This window comes from Idiotropiscis lumnitzeri, chromosome 7 (assembly GCF_059441095.1).
Source record: "Idiotropiscis lumnitzeri isolate Australia: NSW breed Sydney's pygmy pipehorse chromosome 7, RoL_Ilum_1.0, whole genome shotgun sequence".
Lineage (NCBI taxonomy): Eukaryota > Metazoa > Chordata > Actinopteri > Syngnathiformes > Syngnathidae > Idiotropiscis > Idiotropiscis lumnitzeri.
Window position 1 is genome coordinate 6,437,309 of NC_142397.1, and position 12,939 is coordinate 6,450,247.

At 40.7% G+C, this 12,939-nt stretch overlaps 2 protein-coding genes across 4 annotated transcripts; one reads left to right on the plus strand and one right to left on the minus strand.

Annotated features, from left to right (window-relative positions):
• Positions 1-1,319: 1,319 nt before the first annotated feature.
• On the plus strand, positions 1,320-7,308 carry lxn (latexin). 3 transcript variants are annotated; one of them, XM_088299818.1, is made up of 7 exons: positions 1,320-1,508; positions 5,212-5,391; positions 5,481-5,543; positions 6,174-6,351; positions 6,624-6,760; positions 6,850-6,912; positions 7,095-7,308. In XM_088299818.1, the coding sequence occupies exons 1-7, from the start codon at positions 1,404-1,406 to the stop codon at positions 7,206-7,208; spliced, it is 840 nt and encodes a 279-aa protein (XP_088155944.1). In that variant the 5' UTR covers positions 1,320-1,403; the 3' UTR covers positions 7,209-7,308. The 3 variants fall into 3 exon arrangements, with proteins under 3 accessions (XP_088155944.1, XP_088155943.1, XP_088155945.1); XM_088299817.1 differs by having other exon boundaries at positions 1,321-1,508; positions 6,171-6,351; XM_088299819.1 differs by lacking the exon at positions 1,320-1,508 and adding an exon at positions 4,933-5,091 and having other exon boundaries at positions 6,171-6,351.
• gfm1 (G elongation factor, mitochondrial 1) lies at positions 1,996-12,653 on the minus strand. Its single transcript, XM_088299812.1, has 18 exons — positions 12,480-12,653; positions 12,248-12,400; positions 12,023-12,155; positions 11,535-11,739; positions 11,342-11,458; positions 10,771-10,921; positions 10,150-10,304; positions 9,993-10,077; positions 9,767-9,904; positions 8,633-8,734; positions 8,378-8,434; positions 8,168-8,305; positions 7,357-7,439; positions 4,139-4,301; positions 3,926-4,070; positions 3,698-3,858; positions 3,557-3,610; positions 1,996-2,576 (listed from the first exon to the last, which is right to left on the minus strand). The coding sequence occupies exons 1-18, from the start codon at positions 12,552-12,554 to the stop codon at positions 2,448-2,450; spliced, it is 2,244 nt and encodes a 747-aa protein (XP_088155938.1). The 5' UTR covers positions 12,555-12,653; the 3' UTR covers positions 1,996-2,447.
• Positions 12,654-12,939: the final 286 nt, after the last annotated feature.

Genomic DNA, 12,939 nt, shown 5'->3' on the forward strand with positions numbered 1-12,939 from the left:
TTTTGGATCAGGGTGGTTGTCATGGCTTTTCACTTTTGTCCACCCCTTTAAAAAGCCAGAAGCAACATCAGTTACAAAGAGAATGGCTGGAAAATTTAAGAATAAAAAACAAAGCAGAAACAGGATCACACTCCTCTTAATCCTTCCTGGAATTGTGCACACTCAAGGCTATCAACAGACATTCCATCCGAGTCCACTTCCCCGTTGACCGATTTCTTTGGCCTTAAATGGTTTAATATTGAAATGTCAGCATATTTAGCCAATTGGGTCCAAATGTGTGTGTGTGTCCTGCCTGTTTATATCAGTGCCGTGTGTGGTCTAGAAGTGTATTTCCCGGCACTTTTGTCAAGTCAAGTTGAACTTTGCACACTTGCCATCGTGCAGTGATGTTGGTAAACACAAATTGGATTCATTTTAAACGGTACCATCTGTTATACATTTTTGCCTCGTAATAAAGGACATTTGAGATATCTAACTACTTTTTTTTTTTTATCCATGATTATCATTTCAGCATGTCACTTTGCTTTAGGACAAATGACGTCACTGTTATTCATGCGTAAGGAGTTTGTCATTACAGATATCTCGAGGTCATTTCCAGATATCTACAATGTGAACTATGGTTATAGGCGCCGAATAATCGCTATCTCTAACTGTAAGTTGATATAAATATCTACTAATGAATTTTGACTCGTCAGAATTCCAATTCAGGATATTTTTAATGTACCTCAAATCGATGCCACGTTTCTGAATATCTTAAATCAAGTTCTTAATCGGCGAAATGATGTAGATGTGCATCCGTAACTGGAGGTGTGAGCCATAACTCCAGTTACAGATACCAATCCTATCGAGTCATTTGGACTTGTCATGATGATGAAAAGTCAAAGGGAGATTTACTGTAATATTGGTCTTTTTTTTTTTTTTTTAGAGGACGAAGAATGAATGCCGGTGAGTCTTGTGATATTTTCGGTCGAGATGCCTTGGTCTAGTATTGCACAGGAAAATCTGTTTTGGCAAAAAAAAGGTAACGCCAATCCTGTATTTTTTCATGACCAAGCATCTGAACAGGACAGATTTAAAAAAAAACAAAAAGAATAAGAATCCCACAGTTATCAATTGTGAAGACATCATTGGTGATAATGCCCCTTAACTAATCTTGAGAGCCCACTAAGTGACATGTTAAAGACAAAACCTGATAAACCAGTCGTGTTGTTGGGTTTGGAGAAAGTACAACAATAAGCAGATTGCGCAAGGCAGGAATCTGGACATCCCCCCCACCCGCCACCACTATTTCCCCTTCACACCCACTCGGTTATAAAACAACACTCAGGACAGGAGGTCACTCATTCGCGTTTGCCTACATTTGGTACGTCTTCTCCAGCATCCGTGACGCACCACACCGCACGATGATTTTGTGGGTTCTCGTGGCCGTGGTTGGACTCAGCGGCGTCATAACTGGGAGCCCCACTGTGACCGTCCTCTCTGATGCGACGACAGAGAATTCTGAGAAGGTGAGAGGGACTCTGCCATGCTTAAAAGCAGATTAATGATCATGAGGATGAATGTCGTATTTCAAGGTTTTAAACAAATGAACACATTCTGTGTTTACACACTATGTATTTATTGCAGTCATAACGATAAAGGCCATTCTGTACACGGTACAAAAAAAGCATCGGTCAAAACTGTAAAAATATTGAGCTTTTTTTTCTTCTTAACCCTTCATTTAAATACTTAATATCATACAGTTGTTTTCATAAATTTATGTTGGTAATTTTTTGAAAAAATATTCCATTTGAAATGTTCATTTATTTAACCTCTGTTGAGAACCGATTCTCATTTGAACAGGCAAATGAACAGGCAAATTTCTGTTTTTAATCCCATTAAAATATTTGCATTTAGCCCAATAACTCATGTTTTCGGTATGTATCTCAAAAATTCTCACAGCCAATGTAAAATTTATGAGCACAACTATACAATCAGCTATCAGAACATATGGATTTGAATATTATAATAAATCCACGCTATTTTATTGTTCACTTTTTGCGGTATTGCTAGATTGCAGATTTTTCAATTGAAATATATTTACAATGCCTAATTAATGTGTTTTAAGTGTGGGATGTTGTCTGTCAAAGGTATTCTGCGATGCAGGTACAGAGGTGAGAAATTTAACTCTCTCTTATTTGTTTGGTTCTGATGCGGCTATTTTGCAGGACCTCAGTGTTAAAAAAAAACAAACAAAAAAAAAACACTATTGAATATTCATGTGGTTGCTTGCCCGAGCAAGGATTGCACCAGCATTATTTGCAAAGCTGGCAGTTCATGATGCACATATCAAGGTACTAATAATAAATTAAATTTCCTTAGACTAGATGGGAGGTGGTTCCACTTACACGATTGCAAAAATTCGGAGTCCACGTGATTGAATTATAAATCTCTACCATGATGAGAAATCAGCTCTTCCACTTCTTCTTAGTAGGTAGCTGGCCCGTCGCCTCCAAGTACTTGTGGATGAGGTCTTCTTGTGTGCTAGGGAGACACGGCTGATATCTGTTGTATTCCATAGTGTACTCGCCCTTTCCCTGATTACGACACACGGACAAAACAGAGACATTAGGTTGAGACAAATCAGCAATTTGGGATTCATTAGAGCTCCTATAACGTTGTTATAAGCAGTTCAGAAGGATTTCGTATACATCTTGTAACGTCGTTATGACTGAAAAAAAAAAAAATGTGGGAACATTTGAAAAATGGTCGATTGTTTTGCCCCTACAGGTTAGACCGGTAAGGAGGCCCTAAGGTAACATGACATGGAACAAAAAAATAAAACTTTGCATTCTTTTGCAAAGATTTGTGCTCCCTCGCAACCATGCAATGTGTTTGCGAGGGAACACAAAGATCCACAGAAAGACCCTCTGTTGATTTAAATCCCATTTAAAAACTAATTTGTCCTCTTTGGCATTCACAGACCTTGCATGGTAGTAGGTAGTGTGTGATTTTATTTATTAATTTATAGTTATTCATTTTTTGTAAAAAGTCTACTATATCCTGCATTTTTTTAATGTAATTTGCGAGCGATGTACGGCCCATTGGTAAACTCTGTTGTTTTTAAATATGTTTTTAAATAAATAAATTTGATTGAAATTGGATTGTTTTGCTTTTTGTTTTTTAGTATGTATCTTGAGGCAGGAGTTTAATGCCACACATTAAATAGAATGTAAAGAATTAAAAAAAAAATGGCCACATTTTTGGCTTCAGTTTAATGGACATTGTGCTGCTCCTTCTGTTATGTGCACCTTGGCCACTTGGGGGCAGCCTAATACAGACAAAGAACATCACAACTCCTTAGCCAAGTAAAAAAAAAATGGAAATTTGACATCGTTAGCCGTCAATGGTAGTAAATGAGTTAAGCTGTTATAATATTAGTCGTTCTTCGAAGAGTATTTTCTCTGAGTATTGTTATATTTGTCTGTGAATTCACATTATATAATTAATTTATTTCCATCAAGCTAGTAGTTGTGCAAGTGTACCAGACAGAGTTTAGACAAGACAAGTTTCTTACTTCAGTGCCAGAGCGTAGCTCTGTGGCGTAACCAAACATGTCGTTTAATGGAATCTGTCAGAATGAAACACAATCGGTTAAATCCAATAACATAAAGGAGTACAAGGAGTGTTCCCGTGCCACGCGACAAGCTCGACTCACATCAGCGTACAGCGTGAAGTATCCTTCAGCTCCATCCTGGCCCGTAATGATGCCATGGCGGCGGTTCACTCCAGCGATAACCACGCCCTGAAACTCCTGAGGCGCCACGATTTCCACCGACATGATAGGTTCCAAGATGGTGGCGTTGGCCTTCTCCATAGCTGCGGAGAACGACATGTATGTCAGCAACGGGATGCTGGCTTGGATCAGGATGAAAATGACCTTCACCTTGCTTCATAGCACCCTCTCCTGCACGGATGAAGGAAATCTCGTTGGAGTCCACCATGTGATGTGCGCCATCTTCCAAAATGAATCGCACCCCGGAGATCTTGTGGCCACTCAGAGGTCCCTTCTCGCAAGCCTCCCTGAAGCCCTGCAGCGGGATGCGGGAGAAACAAGTCGAGGGAGAATGAAAATAGCACTAGAGAAGCTAGAGCAAACCTTTTCTACGGCCGGCACGAGCTGCTTTGGAACATTGGTTCCCACAGTCTGATCCTCAAACTCCAACTTGGTGGAGTGTTCTTGTTCCAGAGGTTCAAGGACGCCAATAACTTTTCCATACTGACCAGAACCTCCGGTCTGCTTCTTATGAGTGAAGTCAAACCTGCAGAATCGAGACAGTCAAAATTGACGAAATACTGACTTTTTAACAAAAACAAGCTATAAATCCACTAATAATGGGGGATACAAAAAAAAACTGTAACTAAATAAATTTGTGAAAGTCAAACTGTGGTTAAGGTGATCTGTTGTAATTAATATTTTATTATTTAAGTGTCCAGCTGTCAGTTGCCACAAAATTCCTATAAATTTAATGCAGAGGCTGAAATACAATTCGCGCAATTCATTTCATTTCGTCAGCCAATGGGACAGCTGGGATTGAGCCTTGCGAAATCTGCCTAGAAACAAGTGATCACGCAAACGGCACTAGTAAAGCATAAGAACATGCATGTTCGGTCCATTGAAACCTAAATTTCTAAAATGTCTCAATTAAATTGTACATGCTTGCCAAATGTGCCCTGCGATTTGCTGGCGACCAGTCACGAGTGTACCCGGCCCGCCCGCAAAGTCAGCCAGGATGGTCTCCAGATCACGTGTGTCACATACGAAGATTGGAAAAGGATAAGAAAAAAGAAAAAAAATTCCCTCAAAATCCATTCACGTAGGCATGTGTTGGAAAGAAGAAAAAAAAGAGCTCTGTCACTTTAAATGAGGGCGGTTGTCTTATCAAACAGGAAGTAAGACGCAAAACTTCCACTTGCATGAGAACCACACGACTGAACAAGAACATAAGACTCAGGCAAGAAGCCTATTTAAAATAAGCATTCTTCTTTCGTCTGAATTGTGAACGATTCTTATTGGCCAATTTGTTTGTGCTGAAGTTCACACTCTCTCTGGTTTGTTTACCTTATCTCAAGACAAACTAACCCTGCCCTGTTTACACCTGCCGCACACAAAGTCCAAGTAGCCTCCGTCCACGCCTTTCGACTCAATCCTTCTCTGCTCTCTTGGCACAGCCAATTGCGGTGGTTGCAGTCGAGGAGGCAATCGAGGAGGTGATGGAGACCGGACCGCTAAATCCCAATCACTACCCAGCTCAGAGGGCAGCCAAGGTGGTCCAGCATTACCTGAACACCCAACACGGCTCACCATACAAAGTCTTTGGACTGCAGAAAGTCTTCAGGGCCGATGCAGAGGCAAGTTTGTCAAATAGTCACCTGGCTTGTGCGTGCGTGCGTGTGTGTGTGTGTCTATGGACTAATGTGATGTGTGTTTTTCTTTTAAGGATGTGGCTGGCTCTGGGAGAAAGTACCAGCTGGAGCTCTCTGTGCGGGAGATGGTTCAGAAGGTAAGTTTGCTTACACTTAAATAATATTTGTGTGAGGTTTAGTCGCTTACTCGCTTAACTACAGCTTCCCAAAAAAATTCCTTTTTTAAAAAAAAAACCATTTTGTAACAGTAATATTTTTGTATCTATTGTTTTAGCAAAAGATTAATAAATAGAAATAATTATAATAAAAATAAAATAATAATGAATACAAATTTATTATATTTTGCTTCCAGGTAAAAATATATTTTCGTTCGTAATATTGGGCTTATTTTCCTGAAAGTTATTCTTTTCCTTGTATTGCAATTTTATTCTCATACGATTTAAACTTTTTACTTAAGATAGAACAACGATTCACACTTGAAATACAACAACCTTATCATTAAGGTTAAATGAAATCGTCCGATTTTGAAAAAGTACAACTTTTTTGACTATTCATAAAATAGCAAACTATTTTTGTTCTGGCAACATATTTTCGCGTACAACTGTATCACATTACAGGTGTACTGAATGACGTGTCCGTAGGATATATACACTCTTTCTTTTTAGGTGTCAAAGTGACAGGGAAAGCCAGTGTTAAACAAATATTAGGCTCAGTTTCACCCTCTTGTGCGTTCTTGCCTTCCCACCCACTTCTCCATCCGGCAGCAGACCACAGCAAACTGCTTAGCGGAGATTATATTCCCTCGCGAGGAGAACCACCCTCCACTGCACGTCCACGTTTCATCACACGATGACTTCTTGAAAATCAATACGAGCGTTCAAGAAGAGGCCTTTTACCAGCAATATAAAAGGAACCACAGCCTGCTATTTGCACAAAATCTACCTGGTATGTGACCCCCTTAAACAAAAAAAATTGTTTTGTGCATGAAAGTGAAATAAAAATTCGACACCAAAAAATAACTTCAAATGTATTGCACTAAAAAGTTAAGTACAAACACGTTAAACTGTATTAAGGCTACTACTTGTACCACATGTTGAGAATCACTGCTCATCGTAGACATGCAGTCATGTTAAAAAAAAATTAAAAAAGTATATATATATATAAAGTAAAAGTACATTAACCACAATGTACTGTTTCCCCCCCCCCATCATCCTCAGACAGTTACGGTCACATTGAGCCGGAGCATGTGCCTTTCTGGCACCTTGGCGCCGTAGCGTCTAGCTTCGTCATGCTCAGCGAATCCACTGAAGACACTTTGTACAACATGGCTCAAGTAGCCAACGTCACGCAGCTGGTAGGCGATTCTCTCGGAGAAAAAAAAGGGGGCCCCAAAAATACGCTAGTTTGACTGACTGAGCATGTCTGTTCTATTGTGTTCTGTAGGCAAGTGACGAAGAGCTGCTAAAGTTTGAATATGACGTACTGCTGCATGAAATGGTGTCACAGGTACTCCTTTTTTGTTGTTGTAATACTAAACAGCACAGGGAAGTCATGGATAACATGTTTCGAGTCCCTGCACTTAAATTTATCTGACTGTTTCCTCGCCTCGGCAGGAGTCACTGTTGTGTTTACCGATAGAATTTAACTTAAATGTTTGTTTCATAAATTTTTTTTCTTTGCCGTTACAGGACATCATTGCCTGGAAGGTGCTGGTCACCTGGTCTCCTCCACAAGGAGTTAAAGTACTGAAGATGGAGAAGCGAGAATATACCGTGACTAACCTAAAAACTACACTGTTGTAAATGGCAAATTAATCCTCCACTTGGTTATTGGAGTGAGGCTGCGAGTACTAAGCCACGTTAACAAATATAGTATATTAAAAAAAAAAAAGCATTTACAAAAGACTTATTTGTGCATGTGCATGTGTGTGTGTTGGGGGTCAGCACTTACGGAACGGCGCCAGTGATGGTCTCTCTGAAAGCCACTTTGGGTCTTCCCATCACACAAGGGCAGTTATACTCTCTCTCCATCCTCTGCAAGGGCAAACCAAGATGGACTTGAAATGCTTTCTTTTGTCACGACAAATTCTCGAAATGATTGAACTTTTTAGGCCGTCAAGGGAAATTATATATTTTTTTTGACTGGGGCGTAGGAGGTTGTCAACGTATCAGCCCGAGAAATGATTGCGTCATACCAAAATGGCCGACTTCCTCTTCAATTTTGGGCGTTTGTCTTGGAGACATTTTAACGCATCCTGTTATGACAAACGTGTCCAACGAATTTAGTGTCGATCAGCGAAACTGGCATTGGGAGGTGATTTTGCTATTTATTATTCTAACTCTCTAATACTGATGTCGCAATTTTTCAGGGTGGCCTACAAGCCCTAAAATGCTTCTTTTTTCCTTTTTTTTTTAAACCAGAATACATACACTTATATTGCACTTTTCTAATGCCTACTTTCTGATTCATTTATTCATTTTTTTAAGCTATCTCTAGTTATGTGCTGAAAAGCTTATTATGAAAGACCCAAAGATGACACAAAATGGCACCAAAGCCCTCTGTTTAAAAAAGGTAGTGCTTTGGCACCATCTTGTGGCTGTTTAGCAATAAGAAATCATGTTGTGTGAGTGGAAGAACTTCAATTAGACAGGGCAAAACCCAGTTTCTAATAACATAAATACTTTGGACAATTTTGTGACATCTAAAGGCAATCAAACACCGAGATGGGTGTCAATTATTCACATTTTTGACTAAATTGTACCTGGGAGTAGATCTCTAGATGCAGTTCGCCCATGCCCGAGATGATGGTCTCTTTGCTTTCAGTGTCGAAATGAACCCGGAAGGTCGGATCTTCCCGGGTGAAGCGGTTGATGCCTTTAGAGAATTTATCCAGGTCGTTCTGCTCCAAAAGAAACAAACTGAGTTAAAAGATGATTCCTTACCGGGCGGTCACGTGAACGTCCTGAATTACCTTGTTAGCTGGCTTCATGGACATGGAAATGACAGCATCGGGGATGTGAATGGATTCCTGGAGGCGAGAACGTGACAACAAGGACTAACTAACTAACAAATCTGATTGAAAAAAATAGGTAGGGGGTCAAGCTACTATTTGATTAGATTGTTTTTTGTTTGTTTGTTTTTTTTTAACCTATTTCAGTTGAGGGATGGAACATCTCCACGGCGATAAGCGGGGTTCACTGTATTGACAAAATGTAGAGGTACTCACCATCGAGAGGTTTTCGCTGGTTCTGGACGAGAACGTGTCCCCGCTTGCGCAGTCGATGCCAAACAGAGCGCAGATGTCACCTGCATAGACCTCATCTACATCCTAACGATGTGCATGGAAAGGAAAAAAATAAATTGTTACATTAACACCGCTAGAATGCCCACTTGTAAGAGTCCTACATAGGGCAAGGAAGGAATCATATTGGGTAAGTCAAACTAACAAACAAGAGTGTTAAATTCAGGCAGTGGAATAACGCATTTTCTGACAAGCCTAAACAATGAAAGTAAGTACGCACAGTTGGTCTTTTAGGAATTATGGTCTTGCACCCCCACCCCAATGGTAATGGTATGCCCCAGTAGGCGGGAGGCGCGGTTTACGTGATGTCAGAATAAGGAATTCCAGGCCCACTTGAACGCACACTGCTGTCTCACGTCTCTTCACCCACAAACAGTTGGTCGTGGTGCTTTTGACGCGTTCCGAGGCAATTTTATGCTCAACAGCCGATTCATGAACTGGACTAAAATCAACCTCCAGCCTTTGTTAATCGAACACATTTTTAAAATGTATCACCTCTCCACCCAAAAATGGGCGTCCAGCCGGACCATTTCACCAAACGCTGATGATTTTAAGGTCCAATGCTAATTGACATCTTGTTGCGCCAGCTGATTTGCTAACATTTGCCACCAGGGGGCAGTACAAAATTAAAATATCAATCCACAAAGAAAACTAATTCTCGTAAACTCAGAAAGCAGCAGCAAAAAATATGAAAATGTTTTCATATTTATTAATATGTAATATTTATTTTTAATATTTATAACTTATTAAAGTTATGAGTAAAGCTAATTTTCTGTAAAGGATGAAAAATATATGGCTGTCAGTAATGTTATATTTTTTGTCTACATGTGTAGCTGCATCAGTTGAGGTCCAATATCCATTGTTTGGAGTTTTATAACAACCGCAATATCTGTGCCTGTTCTCGTTAGCCCTTCTATGGCGTTTTGCATCGGGTGTGAGCATTAAACCAGCAGGTCCTTGGCAGTTATGAGGTTTGGTGAAACAGAATGTGCCATTATCATATTTAAGTTGAGGTAACACTCTACATGGAAACACAGCCCAATAATGAATGTCTCTCACCTCCATCTGGTCGGCATGCAAGCGCACCAGCCTCTGCACGCGCACCCTCTTGCTGGTGCGCGTGTTGTAGATGTAGTCGCCCTTCTTCAGGCAACCCTGATACACCCGCATATATGTCAGCTGACCAAAACGACCTGCCTGCTCGTGGACAGACAGACAGCCGACAATGTTAGAGAAAAGGAGAGAGCACAAAGTGAGCGGATGGACATTGAAGTCAAGCGCTCACCTCCAATTTGAAGGCCAGACTAACAAAAGGCTTCGTGGCATCTCTTGTCGGGTCCATTTGGATCTTTGATGTCTCCCTTGAATCTCTACATTGCCAAAGGTAAAGTCAGAAAATATGCAGGAATAGCGACCCGTCATACAGGCGACAACACACTTACTCATCATTGAGGATGGCGTAATTTTTGACCTCGGTGGGATTGGGCAGGAAATCAAGTACGGCGTCCAGCAGGGGCTGAACACCTTTGTTCTTCAACGCCGTGCCCACTAACACTGGTGTGAAGAGACGCTGCACTGTAGCCCTGCGCAGGGCAGCCTGGCACACAAGTAAGATAAAAAAATTGCATTTTATGAAAAATGTGATGTTTGTTTGTTTCTCGATACGATCGATCCCCGCATACTCATTTTTTGGCATCTGCGGATTCGCAGTTTCTTTATTTTTATTTTTTATTTTTTTTTATGGGGGGAGCACAGTTTCCTGTTTTTGCTGGGATCCTCCAGAGTTCCCTCAATTTGACATGAAAATGTTCTATATATTGAATATGTAGCCGCATTTGTGAAGAAAAATAATAAAAAAAAAAAAAGAAAAGAAAAAAAACGACTCAATGCAATAATTTTAGACTTACTGATATTAGTTGCAATGTTGTAATTTTTAAAGAGTAAAGATGCAATTTTAATGATTGCTCATAATTTTGTTTAACATTCTATACCATAATGTGTATGAAGACAATGTGCATGCTCGCTTTGTTGGCCACACAAAACACACAACGGGCATAACCAACCTTCAGGTCGTCATTGGTCGGAACCTTTTCCTCCAGGAACATCTCTCCTAAGAATTCATCGGCATTGGCGACGCATTCCACCAGCTCCTGTCTGCGGTCCGCAGCCTCCGCGCGGTAATCTGCCGGGATGTCATCGTAGCGGATGACTTGCCTGCAAATATGGAGAGGATTTGAATTTTGTGTTACATTATAAAAAAAAAAAAGTAGGATCATATTTTAGTTATTTTTTCATGGGTTAGTTTTTGAAATTTAATTTTAATTTTATTTTACATTTTTTCCAAACCTTTTGGTTTGCCAAGATGTTTTTAGTTTTTGATGCGAGCATTTAATTTTACTGTGCAAATACCATGGAAAGTCTTAGAGAGCAGTTTACCATTTCACAGATTAATGTTGATAATGTTGAAAGTAAAATTAAATTCGGTCATCTTTTTTATTTTAACTTTACCAGACCATTCAATGGCAGAAGTTCCTTGGTTTGTCCCTTTTTAATCACTCAGACATGCTGCTGTCTTTTATTATTAAATAAGATTTCTTGCAAATAATAAAGCAAAAAAAAAAAAGGATCTTTTACCCAAAAGGTCCTTCGAAATACATGCTTCTCTCCTCTACAAGGTCGATTATGCCTTTCATGTTGCCCTCTAGGCCCATGGGGATGTTCACGAATGCAGCATTGTGATTCAGTTTGGTCCTGTGAGGACGGTTACAAAATATTAATCAAAATACAAGTTACATTGGAAGTATAAGTGTGTTGTGAGATAAGTCACCTCAGTTGCTGCAGAGCTCTGCCGGGGTTGGCGCCCATGCGGTCCAGCTTGTTGATGAAGGTGAGAAAGGGCACACTGTAGCGCTTCATTTGCCTGTTCACGGTCATCGTCTGACACTGGACTCCGCCCACGGCACACAGTACCAACACGGCGCCGTCCAGCACACGGAGCGCTCGTTCCACTTCAATGGTAAAGTCCACATGACCTGGAGAACAAACAATAATCTTGTAAGCGACATTTTGAGACTTGCATTGTTTTGTTTTGTTGCGAACTGTTAAAATACATTTTGTGTCGTTTGAGGGCAAATCTGGTTATTAATATCCATCTGACAGAGGTGTCACAGTGTTTGAGAGCTCAAGCGTTTTGTTATAGCAGGTGTGCTGATGAAGAGCGCAGGTGAGCATGAGTTCTGCTGTCTTCCTTCCTTCCTCACCGGCATACCATCCAACCTTCCTTTCTTCTACCCTCCATCTGAAAAGCTTGAGTACCTGGTGTGTCAATGATGTTGATATTGTGGTTCTTCCACATAGTGTAGGTAGCAGCTGACTGGATGGTGATGCCCCTTTGCCTCTCCAGCTCCATGGAGTCCATGGTTGCCCCAACACCATCCTTCCCCTTCACCTAACGCACCGCAGACACGGTCAATATGTCAACCATAACCTTATCCGTACTAACACTTAAATTGCAATAAGATGAACCGACGTGTAGCAAACCTCGTGGATCTCTGCAATTCTGCCCGTGTAGTACAGCACGCGTTCGGTCAATGTGGTCTTCCCCGAGTCGATGTGCGCGGAGATGCCGATGTTGCGGATCCTCTCGTTGGGGACGATAACGGAGGAGCACGACCGGCAGCTGTCGACGAGTATCTAGAGCAATGACACAGGGGACATTAAACCCTTCCATGGTGGAATCCATCCACTTGGCGACTGACGAGAAGTGTGTTACCTTCCTGAGGGTGACGCCTCTCGGAGAGAGTGCTTGCCTTTTTGTCAAACACAGGGCCGTTTGAAGCAGTCTCATCTTGGCGAGAATTGGTGGTCGTTCTCTTCTCGTTGCTCAACTCCGCGAGCCAAGCAAGCCGGTGAATGTCACGCTGTAGCGATGGATGTGAAACGCGACTTCCGAGTTCTACGGAAAGAGAGATATACCAAAACTACAAAAAGGCACAAAAAAAAACACATCAAAGAATATCAATACATCGACGTTATTTTATTGCAAATCCAATAATTAATTATAAACCCCACTATTTAGTAGTCAATTAAAATAATATTTCCGAACTTATTATATAAATAATAAGTAAAAGCGTTTATAATAGGGAATTAGCCTTTAAAACACTAAAACGTCGATATATGTATGCGCTTTTTTTGTAGTTTTGGTATATCTCTTTTTCCGTAGAACTCGGAAG

What these genes read in the sequence shown, in the direction of transcription:
- lxn (XM_088299817.1), top strand. Translation starts at nt 1,404, where the DNA reads ATGATTTTGTGGGTTCTCGTGGCCGTGGTTGGACTCAGCGGCGTCATA. An exon ending in CGACAGAGAATTCTGAGAAG is followed by an intron (nt 1,509 to 5,211) that starts GTGAGAGGGACT and finishes CTCTTGGCACAG; the next exon opens with CCAATTGCGGTGGTTGCAGT. An exon ending in TGCATGAAATGGTGTCACAG is followed by an intron (nt 6,913 to 7,094) that starts GTACTCCTTTTT and finishes TTGCCGTTACAG; the next exon opens with GACATCATTGCCTGGAAGGT.
- gfm1 (XM_088299812.1), bottom strand. Translation starts at nt 12,554, where the DNA reads ATGAGACTGCTTCAAACGGCCCTGTGTTTGACAAAAAGGCAAGCACTC. An exon ending in GAATTGCAGAGATCCACGAG is followed by an intron (nt 12,156 to 12,247) that starts GTTTGCTACACG and finishes GCGGTGCGTTAG; the next exon opens with GTGAAGGGGAAGGATGGTGT. An exon ending in AGAGGGTGCTATGAAGCAAG is followed by an intron (nt 3,859 to 3,925) that starts GTGAAGGTCATT and finishes CGTTCTCCGCAG; the next exon opens with CTATGGAGAAGGCCAACGCC.